The 22,329-nt window shown below is 42.1% G+C and overlaps 1 protein-coding gene across 1 annotated transcript in view; it reads left to right on the forward strand.

Annotated features, from left to right (window-relative positions):
- LOC108532028 (proton-coupled amino acid transporter 2) overlaps positions 1-22,329 on the forward strand; it is a 71,037-nt gene that overhangs the window by 7,942 nt on the left and 40,766 nt on the right. The window contains exons 5-9 of the mRNA XM_017875740.1: positions 1,312-1,396; positions 4,969-5,187; positions 7,226-7,324; positions 15,123-15,289; positions 18,730-18,899. Coding sequence (XP_017731229.1) covers positions 1,312-1,396; positions 4,969-5,187; positions 7,226-7,324; positions 15,123-15,289; positions 18,730-18,899 — 740 coding nt within the window. The remainder of the gene's footprint in view (positions 1-1,311; positions 1,397-4,968; positions 5,188-7,225; positions 7,325-15,122; positions 15,290-18,729; positions 18,900-22,329) is intronic.

Consider the following 22,329-nt stretch of genomic DNA (forward strand, 5'->3'; position numbering starts at 1 on the left):
CTCCTCCTCCTCCTCCTATCCTCCTCTCCTCCTCCTCCCCTCCTCCTCTCTTCCTCTCCTCCTCCTGTCCTCTTCTCTTCCTCTCCTCCTCCTCCTCCTATCCTCCTCTCCTCCTCCTCCCCTCCTCCTCTCTTCCTCTCCTCCTCCTGTCCTCTTCTCTTCCTCTCCTCCTCCTCCTCCTATCCTCCTCTCCTCCTCCTCTATTTATCCTCTCCTCATCCTTTCCTCTGCCTCCCCTCCTCCTTTCCACTTCCCCCTTATCCTCCTCCCCCTTCTCCTCCTCCTCCTCCTTCTTCTTCTTCTTCCTCTTCCTCTTCCTCCTCCTCTTCTTCCTCCTCTGTCTCCTCCTCTTCTTTCTCTCCTTCTCCTTCTTTTCTCTCCCTCTCTCTTCCTCCCCCCAACTCTCTTTCTTCCCTTTCCCAAGGGGCTGTCTCTTAGGTATTGGGTTTTCTAACAAGGCTAACAAGGCTTTCTGTCTGCCCATAATTTGATAAAATGCCCTTTTCACCATGGCCCTTAACGATATGTCATAAGAATTTTTGTCCACCTAACCCATTAGTCTATAAACCACAAGAGGAAGGGACTGTATGTTATTTGTCTATATATTCTCAGTGCCCAACATAGTTCTGGCACATGGCAGAACAAATTTCAAATGTGAATGGTAGCTAATAAAAACATTGTGCCTGCTGCCCTACATTAATTAGTATCAATGATGAGGAATGCCACCAAGCCAGGTATCGGGGGAGGCTCATGACCAGAAGAATTTTACCACTTGCTGAGCTGAGAGTGTGAGGGTGGTTAAAAATCATCTTTTAAAAAGAACTATTGTTGGCCAGGCATGGTGGCTCATGCTTGTAATCCCAGCACTTTGGGAGGCCAAGGCGGGCAGATCACCTGAGGTCGGGAGTTCGAGACCAGCCTGACCAACATGGAGAAACCCCGTCTCTATTAAAAATACAAAATTAGCCAGGCGTGGTGGCACATGCCTGTAATCCCAGCTACTAGGGAGGCTGAGGCAGGAGAATTGCTTGAACCTGGAAGGTGGAGGTTGCAGTGAGCCGAGATCCTGCCATTGCACTCCAACCTGGGCAACAAGAGCAAAACTCCATCTCAAAAAAAAAAAAAAAAAAAAAAAAAAGAACTATTGTTACCTCACTTCTTTGTCCCATTGTTGATTGTGGTGGAAGGACCAAGTGTGCTGGTGCAGGGCCACCAACCCCTGGGGACAGAGGGCAGAATGGCAAGAAATGGAACTGACAAGTTGACTTATTTTATAACGAGTTTTCTTTTTCCCTCTCTTCTCCCTTCTAGGCATATCGTGAGCTTCTTCCTTATTGTCACCCAACTTGGCTTCTGCTGTGTGTACATTGTGTTTTTGGCTGATAATTTAAAACAGGTAGAGGCTTCTAGAGAAAACGGGAGGGGAAAAGATGGACAAGGACACACCACTGTTAGTTGTTTAACAAACTGCTTCTTTGGGTCCTCATCAAAACAACAAAGGAAGTTAAACTAGGTGTTGTCAGACTTGCCTCCCCTACTTCACATATCTGCAGATTTCTGTGTGGTTACTTTTGCCACAATACCCTTTGTCCTGTATCTTAGACCTGTCCTCAAAGTTGATCTTTACTGAACTGGAAAGACCCTTGGATTTTGTCAATCTTCCTGCCTTGAAGCTTAATTATACTTAATGCTTCTAAAATCGATATGGGTCTTCTTTTGATGATTCCTAATCTTCTTTGGGTCATGTTTCTTTCTTTCTTTTTTTTTTTTTTTTTTTTTTTTTTTTTTTTTGAGACAGGATATTGCTCTGTCACCCAGGCTGGAGTGCAGTGGTGAGATCACAGCTCACTACAACCTCAAACTCCCAGGCTCAAGTGATTCTCCTGCCTCAGCCACCCAAGTAGATGGGACCACGAGTGTGTGCTACCATGTCTGGCTAATTTTTTTATTATTGTTTGTAGAGCCGAGGACTTGCAATGTTGCCCAGGCTGGCCTCAAACCCCAGGGCTCAAGTGACCCTCCCACCATCTCCCAAAGTGCTGGGATTATAGGTGTGAGCCACCACATCCAGCCTTGGTACTTAATCTATGGCTTAATAGTTGTTTTCCCTAGGAATTGTTTCTGATCTAACCTACAAGTTATCTTACAGCAATTTGAGCAAAATAATATGGGTAATAGCAGAGGCCATCCTTAATCAGTAAGTTTAAAAAGAAAACTATTCTTTAGGGCTCTTTATCTGCTTATAGTAGTAATACCAGAAATTCAAAATGTAAACTAGCTAGAAGAAAATATAGTAAGCTTTCAGAGTTAGCTTCTATTGTGTCAGGTACAGTGCTGATCATTTTACATGCTTTCCTTCATTTAATTATCTCCATGACCTTATTAGAGCAGGTACTGTGGTTATTCCCATTTTGCAGATGAGAAGACTGAGATTATAAACTCTATAATGTAAGGTCACAGAGCCAGAGTTAAAAACCCAGGCCTTCTGACACCAGTGCTCAAGTTCTTAAACCTATGCTGTGTTTCTTCTGCAAAGAAAACAAAATAAAATAAAATTACTCTTAATCCAATTATTCATGGTTATAATTTAATGTAACCTTAACTGGTCAGCATTTTGCAATATCCTTACATTTTGTCATGTAATTTTTAATAGTTTCATAATATTCCATCACACAGATTGATCATAACCTAATCAATCTTGTGTTGCTGGACATTTCCCTTATTTCCCTTTGTTTCTCTACTATAATCCGTTGGCTGGCACAAAGGTCTTTGTGCACTTCTTTATTTCCTTAATGTTTCTTAAAGTAAAATTACTGAGTCAAAGAGTTTGATTGTTTTGAAGGCTCTTAAAACATTGCCAGATTGCTCTTTAGAAAGCAATCTGACATGTACAGACCTATACTCACCATCTGCAATTATTATTATCTGCATTTATTTATCATCTGCATTTATTATCAAGGCAAACACTGTATCAAGGAGTTTACAGGCCAAGTTGAGTGTGTTCTAAAACCTAATAAGTTAAATATCAATATGATATTTTGGTGCCAGGCCAGGATGCCACTAACAACAACAACATGAGGTCAGGGTGCAAACTACATTGCAGAGATCACTGGAGCAGGGAAAGCCTCCTCCAGGGGGGTGGTGCATCTGAGCTGCGTATTGACAGGTTGGAGAAAAAAAGTGGTGGCAGCCAAGGTGGGAGAAGGAATCAGTGAAAATCAGGAGGCAGGAACTTATGGGATTGCCCAGGAGAAGCAATACAATTGGTTACAGGAGGAAGAGTAGGTCATGGGAGAGGAAGAAACTTTGAAGGTTTGATAGGGACCATTTATGGAGAGCCTTGAGTACCTAGCTAATGTTCCAGTTATTTTTCTGATTGTAGTGAGGAATCAGAAAAAATCAATACTTAAATGATTCATTTATGTATCCACAGTGTATTGTTAAGTACAAGGGACATTTCAAAAAAAAGAGTGAATGCTATGATTGAAGTCTTGTAAAATAAAAAGAATGGGTATAATATATGTAATTTGTGATATTGTGTAGAAAATATATAGATGAGTATCTTCCAAGATGTTAGCATCTTGGTACTGAGATTATCAATGCATTTACATTTTCCTCCTGCTAAACTCTAGTTCCTAATTGTTCTGCAGTGATTTGTATTGCTTATCCAATAAGACTGTATCAGTTAGGTCATGCTGACTTTAAATGGAGGGTGATAGCATCCACCTACCCCTGACTTTACATAGGGGTGTTTATATTGTGTGGGGGAGTGGGGGATGGTTTCTTGTTTATCACAATAATTGGGGATGCTCATGGCTTTCATTGGGTGGGGTCCAGGGCTACTAAATGTTCTGCAACGAGTGGTCCAATCCACACAAGAAAGAGTTTTTTATTTAAAATGCCAGTATTGTACCAATTAGGAATCAGTAAGTGTATGTGTTAATTAGGAAACAGTAAATGATGGAGCTTTTGGGTTATATGCAAAAAAAAAAAAAAGATTCTGAGGGAATTTAAGCAGAAAATAAGTTCCATGGAAGGATATTACTTTCCACTAAATTAAAAAGCAGATCTGAAGGAAGAACAGGAGCCAGGGTAGCGAGGAGGATGTAGATGGTAGCACTAATGAGCAGCCTCCTCAGGAATCCACTATCGGAATTCATTTTACCCTTTTCTAGTCCGTCCTTAGGTCCCTATGCTTTAGGTTTACATTCAGACTCCTGGAAGAAGGTCTGAATGCCCCAGCTTGAGCCAAAGACTAATCCCCTAGCTCTGCCACATGACTGTGATTTACAGTCACTGCATTCAGTGACAAGAGAAAACTCACCAAAATCAAATTGGTATGAGGAGAAATGGACACTAGTTGCTAAAAGGTAACAAATAGCCACTGTGAATCCAGTTATTTATTTGCTATTACACTTATTTTTTAACTATTTGTACAACCTCTTTTTTTGTTTTCTTGTTTTTGTTTTTTTGTTTTTTTTTTTTTTTGATACAGGGCCTTACTCTGTTGCCTAGGCTGAAGTGTGGTGGCGTGATCTTGGCTCACTGCAACCTCTGCCTCCCAGGTTCAAGCAATTCTTGTGCCTCAGCCTCCCAAGTAGCTGAGATTACAGGCGTGTGCCACCGCACACGACTAATTTTTGAATTTTAGTAGAGATGGGGTTTTACCATATTGGCCAGGCTGGTCTCGAACTTCTGACCTCAAGTGATCCATCTGCCTCGGCCTCCCAAAGTACTGGGATTATAAGCGTGAGCCACTGCGACCAACCTGTTCAGCCTCTTCTGAGGTAGTATGGTGCAGAGGGTTCAGAATAAGTTCTAAATTCACCCTAACTCACTGTGAGATTTGGCACTGTGGGACACTCCCATTCGTTGTGAGGGAACTTGATTAGGGGCAAGGCACTGAGTCAACCATGAGGTTAGAAGAGTCATCATCTTCCCTTTTTGCTTCTCCCATTCCTTCCTCAGGTAGTGGAAGCTGTTAATAGCACAACCAACAACTGCCATTCCAATGAGACGGTGATTCTGACCCCCACCATGGACTCACGACTCTATATGCTCTCCTTCCTGCCCTTACTGGTGCTGCTGGTCTTCATCCGGAACCTCAGGATCTTGACCATCTTCTCCATGCTGGCCAACATCAGCATGCTGGTCAGCTTGGTCATCATCACCCAGTACATTACCCAGGTGAGTGCACACCACGCACCTACCCACTCCACTGGGCAGGGTTTTTGTATCTAGGATAGACTGAGCTTTAGACACCTGGAGGCAACCCTGTAGGTGGGTAAGAGTGTTCTGAGAGACATGCACCTCACTGTAGCATTTCTTCTACAAGGATGTCTCCGTGCAATCCCATTCTTCTGTTTGTCTCCTTGTTCATGTTCTTTCTCCAAATACCTATTTTTATGTCAAATTCTGGCTTTTTTTTAAAAAAATGTGCTTGCAAGGAAAATATCTTGGTTGGTGAACTGTAGACCATTCCTATAATGGTTGGCTGACAGCAAAAGGCAGGTGAAAACAGGTTCTTATACTACAGCTAAAAGTTATTGAGTTACCCATAGGGTACAATTTCAGGTAACCAATATTACCCCTAAGGAAGGCAAGAGAAAAAAAATCTAATATTTAGTCACAGAGGTATACATAGAGAGTCTCAGAAACCATAAGCTTTCAAAAAGTGTCTTGTTACTAATTTTGAAAAAAACCTATAAGCAAATCTATTATAATGTTAGTTATGATGTCTTTGATGTTGAATTATGGACATTGATTTTCTCTCAGTTTCCTAATTTGCTATCCTTTCTAGTTTTTCTTTTATTCATTTACTTATTTATTTTATTTATTTGAGACAGAGTCTCGATCTTTCACCCAGGCTGGAGTGCGGTGGTACAATCTCAGCTCATTGCAGCCTCTGCCTCCCAGGTTCAAGCGATTCTCCTGCCTCAGCCTCCCGAATAGCTGGGACTACAGTCACCAGCCACCACTCCCGGCTAATTTTTGTATTTTTAGTACAGATGGGGTTTCACGACGTTGGCCAGGCTGGTCTCGAACTCCTGACCTCAAGTGATCTCCCCGCCTTGGCCCCCCAAAGTGCTGCGATTACAGGCATGAACCACCAAGCCCAGCCTAATTCTTCTTTTGTAATGGACAACACTACATAGAAAGTTAAGTCTCAGAAGCCCCTTGGCATATTTAATAAATTCCAGTTGTTCTTCCCTTTTAAGAAACCACAAGAGAAAAAAAGCTATATTGTCCATGAAATTCAGTAAAATAAGTCAACCTTTTAGAATAACTGCAGATCAGTCTTATATTCCTTAGAAGATACTGATGAATTCTATAAAATTGAATTTCCTAAAGAGATAGCTACCTTTAATACATTTTTGGACAATTCCAAAGGTTGCCCAGTTAGAAAAATGGCTCTGTCATCATTTTCACATTCTGGGTCACACAATACATAGAATATTTATTTTACACAGTCTTCTCCTCTTCAATTTACAGCTCAATAAAGAAGAAAATGGATCTTTCATATTTCATACTTTGGGGTCCTCAGATTATTGCTATGACTGCAGTCACAGGAATTTCCAGCACCCATGACCACTGTCCATTCAAAGGTGTTCGTGGGCGCGTTCAGTGCTAATCTTTGGTGTATAAGGTTTTCTTTTGGAGGATTTTTTTGTTTTGTTTTGTTTTTGAGATGGAGTTTCACTCTTTCGCCCAGGCTAGAGTGCAATGGTGCAATCTCAACTCACTGCAAACTCCGCCTCCCGGGTTCATGTCATTCTCCTGCCTCAACCTGCCGAATAGTTGGGACTACAGGCACCCGCCACCATGCCCAGCTAATTTTTGTATTTTTAGTAGAGACGGGGTTTCACCATGTTGGCCAGGCTGGTCTTGAACTCCTGATCTAGTGATCTGCCTGCCTCAGCCTCCCAAAGTGCTGGGATTACAGGTGTGAGCCACCACACCCAGCCTTTTTAGAGGTTTTTGATAAACCAAACTTCCCTCTATGAGATACTATTCCTTCAGTACTTTGACAATACTGTCCTCTGGCTCTTTGGTATTGTGCAGTGTTGAAATCAACTTTGATCGTGGCCTACATCCGTTTGAAGTTCTCTGAACTTCTTGATATTCAATTTAAAAAAATCAGGTCTCATTTCAGATTACCCTTCTCTTAAAGGAACTCAAATGTGCTTTAAGAGTGACTATCTCATAGCATTTCTCTCTCCTTTAGGAAATCCCAGACCCCAGCCGGTTGCCACTGGTAGCAAGCTGGAAGACCTACCCTCTCTTCTTCGGAACAGCCATTTTTTCTTTTGAAAGCATTGGTGTGGTAAGGTTTGAATTGAGGTGGCCTTATCCCTAGTGCTTGTGAGTGACCTTCTGGAAAGGAGCTGGGAGCTCTGGATTTCTGTGTCCCACTGGCCATTGTTTTGGGCCTACTAGAAAATGCCCATGGGAGAAAGTAACCTCTGACCTCACTTGGGACAGCTGTCACCAGCAAGAGAAAAGTTGATTACAACAGAGAGGCAGTCAAGAGACAGTTTTATTTTTGTCCCCACATGCCTATTAAACACCTGTCCTCCTATCGATATGAGTTTCCTAATCTTTTAAAATCAAAACGAACCATGGTGTCCAATTTAAAGGATTTGATTAAACATAATGGAGTTTTAACCTGGAAAGTGCTGTGTATTTACAGTCTATAGTCTCTACTTCCACACTTGCGGAAGGTTAGTGTTGTTTATATATTTTTAAAAGTTACTTTTAGTGTACATACAGTAACATTCACTTTTTTGGTGTACATTCCTGTAAGTTTAGAGAAGCACGTAGAGGAATAAATGCACCAAAATCAGGATACAGAACAATTATCCTTCTGTTCTCTGCCTGTACTGTCTTCTCTTTTCCAAAGTGTCACATATATGAGATCATACAGTATGTATGAGATTGAGACTGGCTTCTTTCACTTAGCCTAATGCATTTTAAATTCATTCATGCTGTTGCACACATCAATAACACCTTGCTTTCTATTGCAGAGCATCCACTGTCTGGGCAGTACCACAGCTTATCAACGCACCTGTCAAAGAACATTTGGGTTGTTTCTAGTTTTTGACAATCATGAATGATACTGCTGTAAGCATTTGTGTACAAGTTTTTGACATTGAACATCTTTTCATTTGCTTGTTGGCAATTTGTACATCTTCTTTGGAGAAACGTCAAGTCCTTTGCTTATTTTTAATTAGGGTGTTTGTCTTTTGTTGTTGAATTTTAAGAGTTCTTTGTTTATTCTAGATACTAAATCCTTATCAGAAAATGATTTGCAAATACTTTTTCTTATTCTTGTCTTCTCCCTTCTTTTTTCCTTTAAAATTTTTTCCTCTTAAAAATGAGATGGGGCTGGGCGCAGTGGTTTACGTCTATAATCCCAGCACTTTGGGAGGCCAAGGCGGGCGGATCACTTGAGGTCAGGAGGTCTAGACCAGTCTGGCTAACATAGTGAAATCCCATCTCTACTGAAACTACAAAAATTAGCTGGGCATGGAAGCATGCACCTGTAATCCCAGCTACTCAGGAGGCTAAGGCAGGAGAATCGCTTGAACCCAGCAGGTGGAAGTTGCAGTGAGCTAGGATCGGGCCACTGCACTCCAGCCTGGGCGACAGAGCAAGACTCTGTCCCATAAAAAAAAAAAAAAAAAAAAAAGAGAGAGAGAGAGAGAGATGGGATCTTGCTATGTTGCCCAAGCTGGTTTTTAATCCCTGGGCTCAAGTGATCCACCTGCCTCAGCCTCCCAGGTAGTGGGGATTATAGTTGCATGACCATAGTCCATCACACCTGGCTTCTCACTTTCTTGATAGTGAACTGTGATGCACAAAAGTTTTTAATTTTTATAAAGTCCAATTCATCCTCTTTCTTTCTGGTGTTATGTCTAAGAATCTATTGCAAATCTAGGTTCATGGCTAGATGTAGTGGCTCACACCTTTAATCCAGTACTTTAGGAGGCCAAGGCAGAAGGATCACTTGAGGGCAGGAGTTTGAGATCAGCCTGGGCAACATGGGTGTCTCTGTAAAAACAATTTAAGAATTAGCTGGGTGTAGTGGCACACACCCGTAGTCCCAGCTACTTAGGGAACTGAGTGGGAGAATCACTTGAGCCCAGGAGTTCAAGGCTGCCGTGAGCTATGATTGTACCACTGCACTCTAGCCGGGGTGACAGAGCAAGACCCTGTCTTTAAAAAAGGAAGAAAGAAAGAAAGAACAAAATCATAGGTCATGGAGATTTACCTCAGAGTTTTCTTCTAAGAGTTTTATGGTTTTAGCTCCTACATGTAGGTCTTTGATTCATTTTGAGTTAATTTTGGTATGTGGTATGAGGTAAGGGTCAAACTTCATGTTTTCACATGTGGTTATCCAGTTGTCCCAGCACAATTTGTTGAAAAGACTATTCTTTCCGTGTTGTATAGTTTTGACACCCTCGTCAAAAATCAATTGACTGTTGATATATAGGTTTATTTCTGTACTCTCAATTCTATTCCATTGGTCTATAAGATCATAAGTCTACCATTATGCCAGAACCACACAGTTTTGATTACTATAGTTCTATAGTATTCCACTTTCATTGGCCTATTGACTTTTTGACTATATCTTTTTCTATAGTACTTTTAGTAGTTTATCTAGGTACTATAATATATGTTTTCACAGTTTACTTTGAGATAATTAATATTTTATCACTGCTGGTAAACTGTCAACATTTTACAATCGTATAGGGCACTTCCCCCTTTATGTTGTATTGCCGTATGTATCTAAACACACTGAAACACCAATAATGTTATCATTTTTGCTTTCAATAGTCATACATAGTCCTTGTAATAAACTTACTAGGAAAAAATAGGCTATTATATCTACTCAGATATTTACCGTTTCTATTGCTCTTTCTTTATTCTTGAAATCGCATTTCCTTCTGGCATCATTTGCCTTCAGCATGAAGAACCTTCATTAACATTTCTTTTAAAGCAGGTCTGCTAGTAACAAATTATCTTCATTTTCTTGATCTGAGATTGTCTTTATTTTGCCTTTATTCCTAGAGGATATTTTTTCACAATATGGAATTCTAGGTGGACAATTTTTTTCCATCATTTTGAAAATATGATTTCCTTTCTTTTTGCCCTCAGTGGTTTCTGATGAGAAATCTGCAATTGTTTGAATCGTTGTTCTCCTATGTGTTTTCTCTGGTTGCTTTCATAATTTTAAAATCTTTTCTAATCAGCCGTTATACTGTATTATATTTAATATAGTTTCTTTGAGTTTGCCCTGTACAGGATTTCTTGAATCTGTAAAAGTTTGTCTTTTACCTAATTTACCTAATTTCAGCCATTATTTTTTTCAGATTTTTTTTTTTCTTCACCAATCTCTTTTTCTTCTCCATCGGAGATCCCAATAACCTGAATGTTAGACTTTTTGATATATAATCATCCCTTAGTATATACAGGAGATTGGTTACAGGACCCCGCTCCCCCCTCCCCTAAACACACATACCCAGTGTATAACCAATCTGCACCTACTCAAGTCCTGCAGGTGGCCCTGCAGAACCTGAGTATATGAAAAGTCAGCACTCCCTACATACAGGTTTTGCAGTCCATGAATACTGTAGTTTTGATGTGCATTTGGTTGAAAATATCCACTTATTTGAGGACCTGCACAGTTCAAACCCATGTTGTTCAAGAGTCAGCTGTATATCCCACAGGTTTCTGAGGCTCTGTTCATTTTTTAAAAAAATCTTTCTGCTCTTTGTTGTTCAGATTCTGTCATTCCTGTTTATCCTCAAATTTACCGACTCTGTTTTCTGTTATCTACATTCTGCTATCAGGCCCCTACAGTGAGGTATTTAAATTTTTCTTATTTTATTTTCCAGTTATAATATCTCCATTTGTTTCTTTTACATTGCTTCTACTTTGCTAAGAACTTGTATCTGTCCATTTATTTTAATAGCATTCTCCCTTACTTTTTGAAGTATGGTTATATTACCTGCTTTAAAGTCTTTGCCTAATATTCCCAACATTTGAGTCATCTTAAGGTTGGCATCTGTTGTCTTTTCTAAGTTGGTGAGATTTTTCTTGTTCTTTGTAGGTTGAATAATTTTAGACTGTATCCTATGCATTGTGAATATTATTTTAGGAGACTCAGGATCCTGTTAAAATCCTCCTCAGAATGTTGATTTTTGGTTTTAGCAAACCATCTACCTAGTTAGATTCAGATCATAAGTCCTTGCTCACCTTCTATGGGCCATGGTTCCAATATCCAATTAGTTTTCAAAGCCGGTAAAGTGATATTTGGCTCTACCCTGCTCATGTGCCACCTAGTGCCAATCGGCAGACAGGACTCTACACAGTAGTTCAGTTCTCAAAGCCTTTGCTTTGATGCCGCCATCAGTTCCACACATGTACAGCTCAGGGCTGGGCCCAGGATATTATTCACAGATTTTAGGAGATTCCTTTTTCCAGTTTTCTCTCCTCTGTGTTTTCCTGGACACTCGCCAGCTCGCAGTGGCTTCTTTTTCCCATCCTCTGGCTAGAAAGCCAGGATTTTAGCCTCCTACACTGTCATGTACTTCCTGTGACCAGGTCTGCCTCTGGGGATGAGCAATGAGTGAAAAGAGAAAGAAAAAGCATAATAGTGATTCTTTCCAGAGTCAGTTTCATGAGCAGGCGAATCATGCAGCCACATAAGGTCCAACCTTCAGAAGGATCTCACACTTAGTTTAACGCTCTGCTGGAACCATCTTTCACCAAGGAACCCTGCATTTTCATTTTGTACTGGGGCCCATAAATTATGTAGCCAGTCCTGATTTCCCACACTCTTCAACTCTTAAAGCCCATTTTCCTAGTACTACTGTGTAGAGAGGATTTTTATCTCAGATTTTTGGGTGCCTGTGTGACCACTACAGCCACTGATATACCAGAATGCTGCTTAGTGACTGGGACTTGCCTTGAGGTCTCGGCCTGGAGATAAAACAAAGAAACAGAAAAATAGAGATTCTCTCCATGCTTTTCATCCCACAGGGGACCCTATTCTAAGTCATCTGGCCAAAAAGAAGTTTCTCTTTGCGTTATTTTCTGTCTGTATGCACCACATAGTTCTAAGATTTGGGTGTCCCTTGAGGTTAAACTGGGACATATGGGAAGAAACAAAATCAGGAAACTCACCACCACGACAGTCGTTTTTTCTTTTTGATTTCCCTCCCCATTTTACCTGCTACTATTTACTCTTCAGAACCTGTGCACAATTGCTTTATGTATTTCGTCCAGGATTTTTAGTCGTAATTAGTGAAAGAGATATTGTGAAGTGTGCTTACTTCATCTAGATGGAACTGGAAGCACTTTGTTTTTAGAATTTGGAGTAGTCATGGACAGAAGCAGAGTGCAGTGGTTCAGCAAGTGACTTTGGAGGCAGAATGTGCTGGAATCTTGCTTTGGCCGGGGCTACTCTCTGAACTCTAACACTCCAACTATAAAATGATGACAATGTTTGTTCAGTAAGTATTTCTTGAATGCCTACTATGTGCTGGTGATTCTTAGTATTAGTTGAAATTATCTTAAGAAGAACTCTTCTAGCCCAGTCTCCAATTTTACAGAAGAGGGACAGCCCCAGAGAGAGAAAGGGACTTCAGTTAGGTCACCAGCTAGGAACTGTGCAGATGTGATTAAAGCCTAGTACATCTGACTCTCAGTCCAGGGACCCTCCCACTCGATGTCAACAGCCATTTATCTCTTTGATTGATTGACTGTGGAGAGAGAGAGAGAGACAGTGAGAGAGAGAGAGAAAGGAAGCCAGCTACCCAGTCTGAGCAGGCCTTGTGGAAAGATCATTTTTGGCCTTGAGAATATATGCAACAAAATTGTGTTGCAGGGTGCAAGAGTTCAGGTTGGATTGTCTGCTCTCCATGCAATTATTGTATAATCGTCAAACATCCTCCTGAGCACCTGCTGCAACTAGACCTAATCCAGAAGAAAGTGGAAAGGCACAGGGATGACCCAGCCTGACACTGCCCTCAAGCATCTTCCAAATGCCTGGAATAGAGGGAGGGTTAGGGAGTTTCAGGGCTGGAAGTCTGCATGTACGACAGAAAAGAATTCAACCGTATAAGGGAAAAGATACTAAATTCCTTAGTAACAAATACACCCATTGCTATAGGAGTAGAAGCAGGTACTTGGACTTTGAATAACAGTGCTGGTCTACAACCTGAATCTGACACTTTCTGGTTCTGCAACTTGGGATAAGTTATCTCACTTTCAGAGCCTTGTTTTCCTCATCTGTAAAACAAGAATTATAGAGGTACCACCTTCATAGAGTTATGGTCTTCACAGTATTAAAAAATAACAACCGCCAATATTTACTAAGCCTTTGATGTGCCATTATGGTGCTTGTGTAATTCTCCACAAAATTTGCAAAATTTGGCCAGGTGTGATGTCTCTCGCCTGTAATCCCAGCACTTTGGGAGGCCAATGTGGGAGGATCGCTTGAGCCCAAGAGTTCAAGACCAGTGTGGGCAACATGGCAAAACCCCGTCTCTACAAAAAAATACAAAAATTAGCCGGGCATGGCAGCACGTGCCTGTAGTTCCAGCTACTCAGGAGGCTGAGATGAGAGGGATCTCTGGAGCTCGGGATGCAGAGGTTGCAGTGAACTGTGATTGTACTACTGCTCTCCAGCCTGGGCAACAGAGTGAGACTCTCCAAACAAGAAAAACAAAACAAAACAAAATTCATTTGAGCCCATTTTCACATAAGAAAACAGATTAGCTAAATAGTGCATGTAGAGAGTGCTTAGCACACAGCCTGAACAAGGAGTAGGAGAAGGTAGGGGTGGTCTCTTGGACAGTAAGAGTCTGAGGAGGAAATTATGGGATGAGAGACAGGAACATTGGTTTCAAAGACAGAAGAGATCTTCAAATGCCCAACCGGCAAGAGGCAGACTGGCCTCAACTTGGATTCTCTTAGAACCAGGTATGCATTTAGGGGAAGCAGGATTCTGAGAACAGAATAGTGAGAACCTGGGGTGTGGGGAAATGCATTGCTGGCAGAACCAGGAAGCACTGTCTGGTCCCAGCTGCCACCAGCGCCCTTTGTTCCTGGAGTCTCAGACTCCCCACTGTACAGTGATGGGGTTGGGTGGGGGGAGTCTGCACTGGAATTAGGAGTTTCCAACACAAACGCCTTTGGAAGGCAGGTGTTATTCATTGGTGGCTGAGGGTGAGGGGAGGAGGGCCTGGTGAATGGAAAAAGAATGTTGTGCCTAAAGGCATTCATATTCAATTATCAAAGACTGTGCTGTCAAAACAAAATGCATCTGTTGGCCAGATCTAGCTGACCCAGTGTTGAGATCTTTGGTCTGGATAAAATCTCAGGGCCCTTCAGCTCTTAAGGGTCTGGGGCTCATCAGGTGACTCCAGGCCTTTCTTTTTATCTCCTTCCTCCTCCTTACCCTCATCTTCCTACCTTTTTTCCTCCTCTTTTATTTCCTTTTTTTCTTTAACTGTGGTCAAACACACCTAACATAAAATTTACTCATCTTAACCATTTTCGAGTATACATATATGTTAAGTAAATTCAGATTATTGCACAACCATCGCTGCCTTTCATCTGCAGAACTCTTCAGCTTGCAAAACTGAAACTCTGTACCCCTTAAACAATAACTCCCCATACCCTCCTCATGCCAGTCCTTCCCAACTAGCATTCTGCCTCTTTGGACCTACCTACTCCAGGTACCTCATATAAGTGGAATCAGGCAGTCCTTGTCTTTTTGTGACTGGCTTATTTCACTCAGCATAATGTCCTCAAGATCCATCCGTGGGGTAGCATGAGACAAAACTTCCTTCTTTTTAAGGGCTAAATAACATTCCATTGCATTGATACACCACATTTTGTGTATCCATTTTCTGTTGCTAGACCCTTGGGCTTGCTTCCACCTTTTGGCTATTGTGAATAATGCTACTATGAACATAAGTATACAAATATCTCTTTGAGGCCCTGCTTTCAGTTTTTTGGGGTAGACATCCAGAAGTAGGATGCCATTTTTCTTTATGTTCATATTTCTCTTTTTCCTTCTTTCTCCTTCTTACATTGTGATGTTTCTGTAGGTTCTGCCTCTGGAAAACAAGATGAAGAATGCCCGCCACTTCCCAGCCATCCTGTCTTTGGGAATGTCCATCGTCACTTCCCTGTACATCAGCATCGCGACCCTGGGCTACTTGCGGTTTGGAGATGACATCAAGGCCAGCATAAGCCTTAACCTGCCTAACTGCTGGTATCTTCATGGGCTGTCAGGTGGCGGGGACTCAGGGATGGGTGGAAACTTGTAGGTCACTTCCTCCTCTCTTCCACAGCTGGGAAACCGAGGTCTAGAGAGCCTCTCACAGAAGAAGCAGAGTTGTCATTAGAACCATGGTCTCCAGATTCTCTGTCCTGGGAGTTCCTCCTTCAACAACAGCCTTCCAAATTGAGTTAAGCGTTGACATCTTAGTTTGAAGGAGGACGTGACTTAAAAAGAGAGGACAAAGTGAGAGCCCTTGGTCTCCTAAGGAGAGAAGGGAGGGGCACTGGGAGATGGCAAGAGACGGAGAGAGGAGTCGGGGGTGGTCACACTTCCCATAGTCTTGTTTGCCACAGCCAATGGTTCACATTCCCCAAGTCAGAGTAACCAGATAAAAAAATGGAAAACAAAAACCAATTGGGCCAGCCTGGGCAACATGGTAAGACCCCACTTCTACAAAAAAATTACCATAACTTAGCTGAGCATGATATCTCATACATGTAGTCCCAGCTATTTGGGATGCTGAGGTAGGAAGATCACTTGAGCCCAGGAGTTTGAGGTTACAGAAGGCTGTCATCGCACCACTGCACTCCACTCCAGCCTGAGTGACACAGAGAGACCCTATCTCTTAAAAACAAACAGGCCAGGCATGGTGGCTCACACCTGTAATCCCAGCATTTTGGGAGGCAGGGTGGGTGGATCACCTGAGGTCAGGAGTTCAACACCTGAGGTCAGGAGTTCAAGACCAGCCTGGTCAACATGACAAAACCTCGTCTCTACTAAAAATACAAAAGTAGCCAGGCATGGTGGTGGGCACCTGTAATCCCATCTACTCAGGAGGCTGAGGCAGGAGAATCGCTTAAACCTGGGAGGCAGAGGCTGCAGTGAGCCGAGATGGTGCCATTGAATTCCAGCCTGGGCAACGAGAGCGAAACTCCATCTCAAAAAAATAAATAAATAAATAAATTAGCTAGGCATGGTGGCACACACCTACAGTCCCAGCTACTCAGGAGGCGGAGGCAGGAGAATCGCTTGAACCTGGGAGGTGGAGGTTGCAGTGAGCCAAGATGGCACCACAGCACTCCAGCCTGGGTGGCAGAGACTCTGTCTCAGAAAAAAACAAGCAAAATGATTTGGGAAGACCACTGGAATCTGCAAAAGTTTTGTGTTCTAACATACCCAATTCATGCAATAGTTAGCCCCCACAGACTTCAACAGTGCCATATTGAACAGACACATGAACCCACATCCCACTGTGCAAGATTTTCTCCCACACCAGGTAATGTCATTAATTAAAGGACATTTGGGTCTTCTCAAGCAGAGAGTCACAGTCACTTGGAGCCCTAATTTGCCTAAATGGGGCTCCTTTCCTAAGATGATATAGTCACTCATCAAGCATTTATTGCATGCCAATTATAAGCAGATGCCAAGCAACACTGATATGAGTAGACTATGACCTTGGAGCTTCACTGTCTTCATTGGCTCCTGATTCAGTGGTAATGGAGGGACAGATAATAGTGTATGGACACAAACTATAACATAGAAAAAGAAGCTCTCCAGAGTAGCAAACAGGCCTTGGGGATTTCCAAGGAAAGAAAGCACATCGGAAGGAGACAACAGGGAAACTCGTTGTCCAGCAGGTCAACTCTCTCCAAACATGGACCATTCTGGTACACCTGAGTCCAAGTTCCAGTTGCACCACCTACTAGCTTGTGGTAGTGGATGATTTACTTCACCTCTCTGAACCTCAGTTGCCTCATTTATAAAACAGAGTTGTCATGAGGATTAAGTTGGGCTGTGTCTAAAAGCATCTGGCTGTGGTACCTGCTCAGAAGAGGGGAATTTCAAAAACTTGGAGGGGTTTGAACAGATGGAAATGAAGTGAAGAGGGTGCCCAGGCAGCAGGACTAGTGTGAGCAAGAAATACAGTAATGTGGAAGTTAGCCTTTTTAAGGAATGGGCTAAACACACACACACACTTATTTATTTATTTATTTATTTATTTATTTATTATTTATTATTTTTTATTTTTTTATTTTTGAGACAGAGTCTCATAAAACCTATTTGATCTTGGTGAATTAACTTTTTGATGTGCTGCTGGATTTGGTTTGCTAGTATTTTGTTGAGGATATTTGTGTCTATGTTCACCAGGGATATTGACCTGAAGTTTTCTATTTTGTTGTGTCTCTGCCAGATTTTGGTGTCAAGATGATGCTGACTTCATACAGTGAGTTAGGGAGAAGCCCCTCTTCCTCTTCCCAATTTTTTGGAATAGTTTTAGTATGATTGGTTTCAGTTCTTTGTATAGCTGGTAGAATTTTGCTATGAATCCATCAGGTCTAGGGCTCTTTTTGGCTGGTAAATTTTTTATTTTTATTTATTATTTATTATTTTTTATTTTTTTATTTTGAGACAGAGTCTCACTCTGTCACCCAGGCTGGAGTGCAGTGCCGCAATCTCAGCTCACTGCAACCTCTACCTCCCAGGTTCAAGAGATTCTCCTGCCTCAGCCTCCCGAGTAGCTGGGATCACAGGTGTGCACCACCACACCTGGGTAATTTTTGTATTTTTGGTAGTGGCAGGGGTTTGACATGTTGGTCAGACTGGTCTCAAACTCCTGACCTCAGGTGATCCACCCCCCTCGGCCTCCCAAAGTGCTGGGATTAAAGGCGTGATCCACTGTGCCCAGTGTCACACACACATTTATTAAACATGGAAATGCATCTTCATTAGTGGACTGAAGGAAAATAGTCACATCTCAGTAGATCAAAAAGAAAAAAGCTTAGATAGAACTCAGTATCCCCTGAAGCCTCACACACTCTCTGCCCCTAGCTTGAGGCCAGCAAGTAACCCTGTTTCTCCTTGTATTCCACCCTGACTGCCCCTAACTTCCACATAGCGCTATTTATAAACTGTCTCTTCCTCCAAGGATTTGGGATTCTGCAGTTCTCTCAACCAACTAGAGACAACTGTTATGTGCCAAGAGCTTTGGGGAATCCAGAGAATTCCTAAGGACTGACAAATCACAAAAGACTAGAGTCTTTTAGATCCAGGCTTTTGGTCTTAGCCACTTATCATCTGTGTCTCCCTGGGCAAAGTATCTGGCCTGAGCCTCTCTTTTCTAAAACGTAAGATTGAGCATCAGATGGTAGTGATTTGCGAAGATGCAATATATACTCAAGCTCAAGATGGTTTTTATTTCATTTAGAAATGACTCTTTCAATTGTTTCCACAGAATCAAGAAAGCTTCCCTCTATTTTCACTGCATGCTCTGCTGTGACTCCCTCCTGACTCTTAGAAAGTCCCTCTCAGTCACTTTCAGAAAGGAAAACAAAAGCCCAAGTCATTGTCCCCAGGTCAGAGGTTAATGTTCCGAGGAGGCCAGTGTCAGAACACAGTGGCCGTGGAGAGCAGCGCTGTGGTTTGTCTTGCAGGCTGTACCAGTCTGTCAAGCTTCTCTACATTGCCGGCATCCTGTGCACCTATGCCCTGCAGTTCTACGTCCCTGCAGAAATCATCATCCCCTTTGCCATCTCCCAGGTGTCAACACGCTGGGCACTTCCTCTGGATCTGTCCATTCGCCTCGCCATGGTCTGCCTGACTTGTGAGTAGAAAGGAGAGTGCAGTGTTCCTGCTGATCTTTTCTGAGGGCTATCAAGAATCAGCCAGAATAGGCCAGATGCACTGGCTCACACCTGTAATCCTGGCACTTTGGGAGGCCGAGGTGGGTGGATCACCTGAGGTCAGGAGTTCCAGACCAGCCTGGCCAAAATGGGGAAACCCTGTCTCTACTAAAAATACAACAATTAGCCACACGTGGTGGCATGTGCCTGTAATCCCAGCTACTCGGGAGACCAAGACAGGAGAATCACTTGAACATGGGGGGCAGAGGTTGCAGTGAGCCAAGATCGTGCCACTCCAGCCTGGGCGATGAGCAAGATTCATCTTAAAAAAAAAAAAAAAAAGAATTAGCCAGATGGTAGAGGGCAGTCATGACAATCAGCATTTGCTGAGCACTTACTGTATTCCAGGGACCATTCTAAAGCTTTACAAGTGTTCACTCATCTAAGCCTCAAGGACAACCCCATTCTTACATGTACCTAATTAGACAGATTTGCTGGTGTTCAGCCAGAGGGATTGACACAGCTTATCAAACAATAATTGTAAGAACTTGCTGTGCACTCTGGCACATGCCTGTGATCCCAGCACTTTGAGAGGCCAAGGCAGGCAGATTGCTTGAGTTCAGGAGTTTTGAGACCAGCCTGGGCAACATGGAGAAACCCCATCTCTACAAAAAAAAAAAAAAAGGAAAAAAAGGAAAAAAGAAGCCAGGCTTGGTGGCCCATGTCTATAGTCCCAGCTACTTGGGAGGCTGGGGTGGGAGGATTGCTTGAGCCCAGGAGGTCGAGACTGCAGTGAGCTGAGATTGAACTACTGCACTCCAGCCTGGACAACAGAGTCAGAGCCTGTCTCAAATAAACACATTAGTAAATAGATAAATCATAAGAACTGACAAGTATTGAACACTTACTGTGTGCCAGGCACTGTGTTCAGCTCTTTCTAGTCTAGATTTCATAATATTTTATTCAGTCCTCACAACAATTCTCATGAGGTAGAACTATGATAAACCCTACTTCATGAAAGAGAAAACTGAGGCAGTGAGTGATTAATAATTGGCCAGAAAGTGTCAGAGGTAGGATTTGAATTCAAGTCATATAAGTCTAGAGCCAGTGCCCTTCACCTCCAGGGCAGACATTGAAAATGGGACTCTAATTTGGCAACAGGTGTTGTTTGAACCTCATGATGTTGTATAAATGTTGGCCAACATTTAAAATGTGGGCAATCTTCCATACAAATGCAGAGTTTAAAAATTTTTTGGTGGGGCTACTATAAAATGACTGGGCAAGCCTGGGATCACATTCCCCATCGGCAACAATCAGCTGGGGCTCCTTGGCCCCTGGACGGCCCTGTGCTTGCCTGTTGGCTGAAGTCATTCCCACTCCCCGGCTCACAGCAGCCCCCATGACCCGGAGCACCCCAATCTGCAAGTATTCCACCAGAGGCCAAAGGAGATGGCTAGAGATTCCTGTATAGAGTGGAGGTGGCCCAGCTGTCCCTAAGATGCCTTTTGATTGTAATTGCAAAAGTGTCTTCTTTTTTAAGGCCGAATTGTATTCCACTGTATGTACAAACCACATTTTCTGTATCCATTCATCTGCCCATGGACATTTAGGAAATTTTTTTTTTTTTTTTTTTTTTGCATGACAAAGTGTTACTTTTAGATGATTATCGGTACACCGAGTAATAACATGTAACAAGTTCGTGAATTCTACCATCTAGTAATTTTAATTAAGAGAAACTAAAAGCAGCCCAAACAGTTATACTAGTATTCATTATTCTAACCATTAGCAGGAATGGACTAATTTAAGGGTGGCTGCTGCTTCACACAGATTACAAATAACTATTTACTACTTTTTCATAGTTAGAATCCTGGTGTTCAGCCTAAGGGATTGACACAGCTCAAGAAAATGCTACAGGGAAAAAAATGATTAATCTCTTTCTTTCTTCAAATGACTTTTTTTTACTAGATAAAAGAAAGAAAAAGTCAACACTGATACATTGATATATTTGTTACTCGAGCTAAAAGGCATGGGAAAACAGATGACATATACCCATTAAATTTCTAGGAAATACGATGTAAAAAGAAAATCTATAGATAAGTTCTAAGTCTGTACAAAGAAGCTAGATTTTATATTCTCTGAGAAGTGAAGGGACCTGCTACATAATATACAGAAATCATGTAATGCCTTTTCATAAGAATATAACTTGAGCTTCATATTCTTCAAGGGCATCTAAAATGCCAATCCATGGTACAGGCACGTCTTTCTCCCACTCTTCTTCATTTACGCAGTAGTTTTCATGGATTTCTGTCCAGGTGTCACAGACAAAAGCCAAGAGGCTAGCCAAGCCTTCACCCCCGTTCTGCTGGAAGTAGTTCTGGAGGCTGGTCTTCTTCTGAGCCTCTTGTGCCACTTGAGTGCCACGGCCACTGTGAGATTCCAGGGCTGCAGCTTCCTTGGTCTTGAACTCTTTCTCCCTCTTCAGGCGGTGCTGTTCAGTTTCAGCCTCAGCTGCCCCCTTGGCCTGCTTCAGCCTCTATGTCTTTTGCTCAGACTTGGACACCTTCTCAGTGGCTGTGTCTTGGCCTGCAGCAGCTGCTGGATTCCCTGAGACTGACCGGCTGAGGTGGCTCTTGATTCTTGCTTTTCTAGGCCAGCCCACAGCATTTATTCGACACTGATTTTCTTCTTTTGAAGTGATTCATTCTCAGTTTGACCTTGAAGGCAGGAACCATCCAGTATCTTAGAGATTCCAGATAGATGAAGGAATTTGCCCCACAGTATAAAGATAACAATCCCTTAATCCTACACTACACTTTATACATTATCAATTAGCATGTATGAGTAAATAACTTGAAGTAATAGCAAAGATAACTCTTCTGAATGCTTTACATGAAAAATCTCATTGAAGACTTTTACGTCCTATGCAGAATGAATTACAATACCTAAAAGGATAGTAGCCTTCATCTCCATTTTGCAGCTGAGGAAACAAGCTGAGGAAGGGGTGGGACTTGGGCAAGGCCATACAAGAAAGAATCAGACTCCTGCCTTCCAGACCTGTTCTGTTCTACCACACTCCTCCTCCAAAGGAGGCCTGCGCATGGCTCCTGGGACTTCTTGATGACCAGGAACATTTTTCATCAAATATAATAAAAAATGTAAAAGCCCAGGTCTGTAAAACATCCTGCTAAAAAAACACAATTTCAAAATGTTTAGCTTTTCATGTTTCTTTGTTAGGTGTTTTCTGACATGTATGTAAAACCTGGAGAAGACACTTCTTTAAAGACACCTTGTGGATTTTCTTCCAACTGAAGATCTCTTTGTATATAAATGATTTCATATTCTAATTGTTTGCAAGTAAGAGGTTTTCATACTCATGTTAATTATTTATTAAAATGCTTGGCATTTTTAAAA

The sequence above is a fragment of the Rhinopithecus bieti genome, unplaced genomic scaffold (assembly GCF_001698545.2).
Source record: "Rhinopithecus bieti isolate Rb0 unplaced genomic scaffold, ASM169854v2 scaffold_7673, whole genome shotgun sequence".
Taxonomy (NCBI): domain Eukaryota; kingdom Metazoa; phylum Chordata; class Mammalia; order Primates; family Cercopithecidae; genus Rhinopithecus; species Rhinopithecus bieti.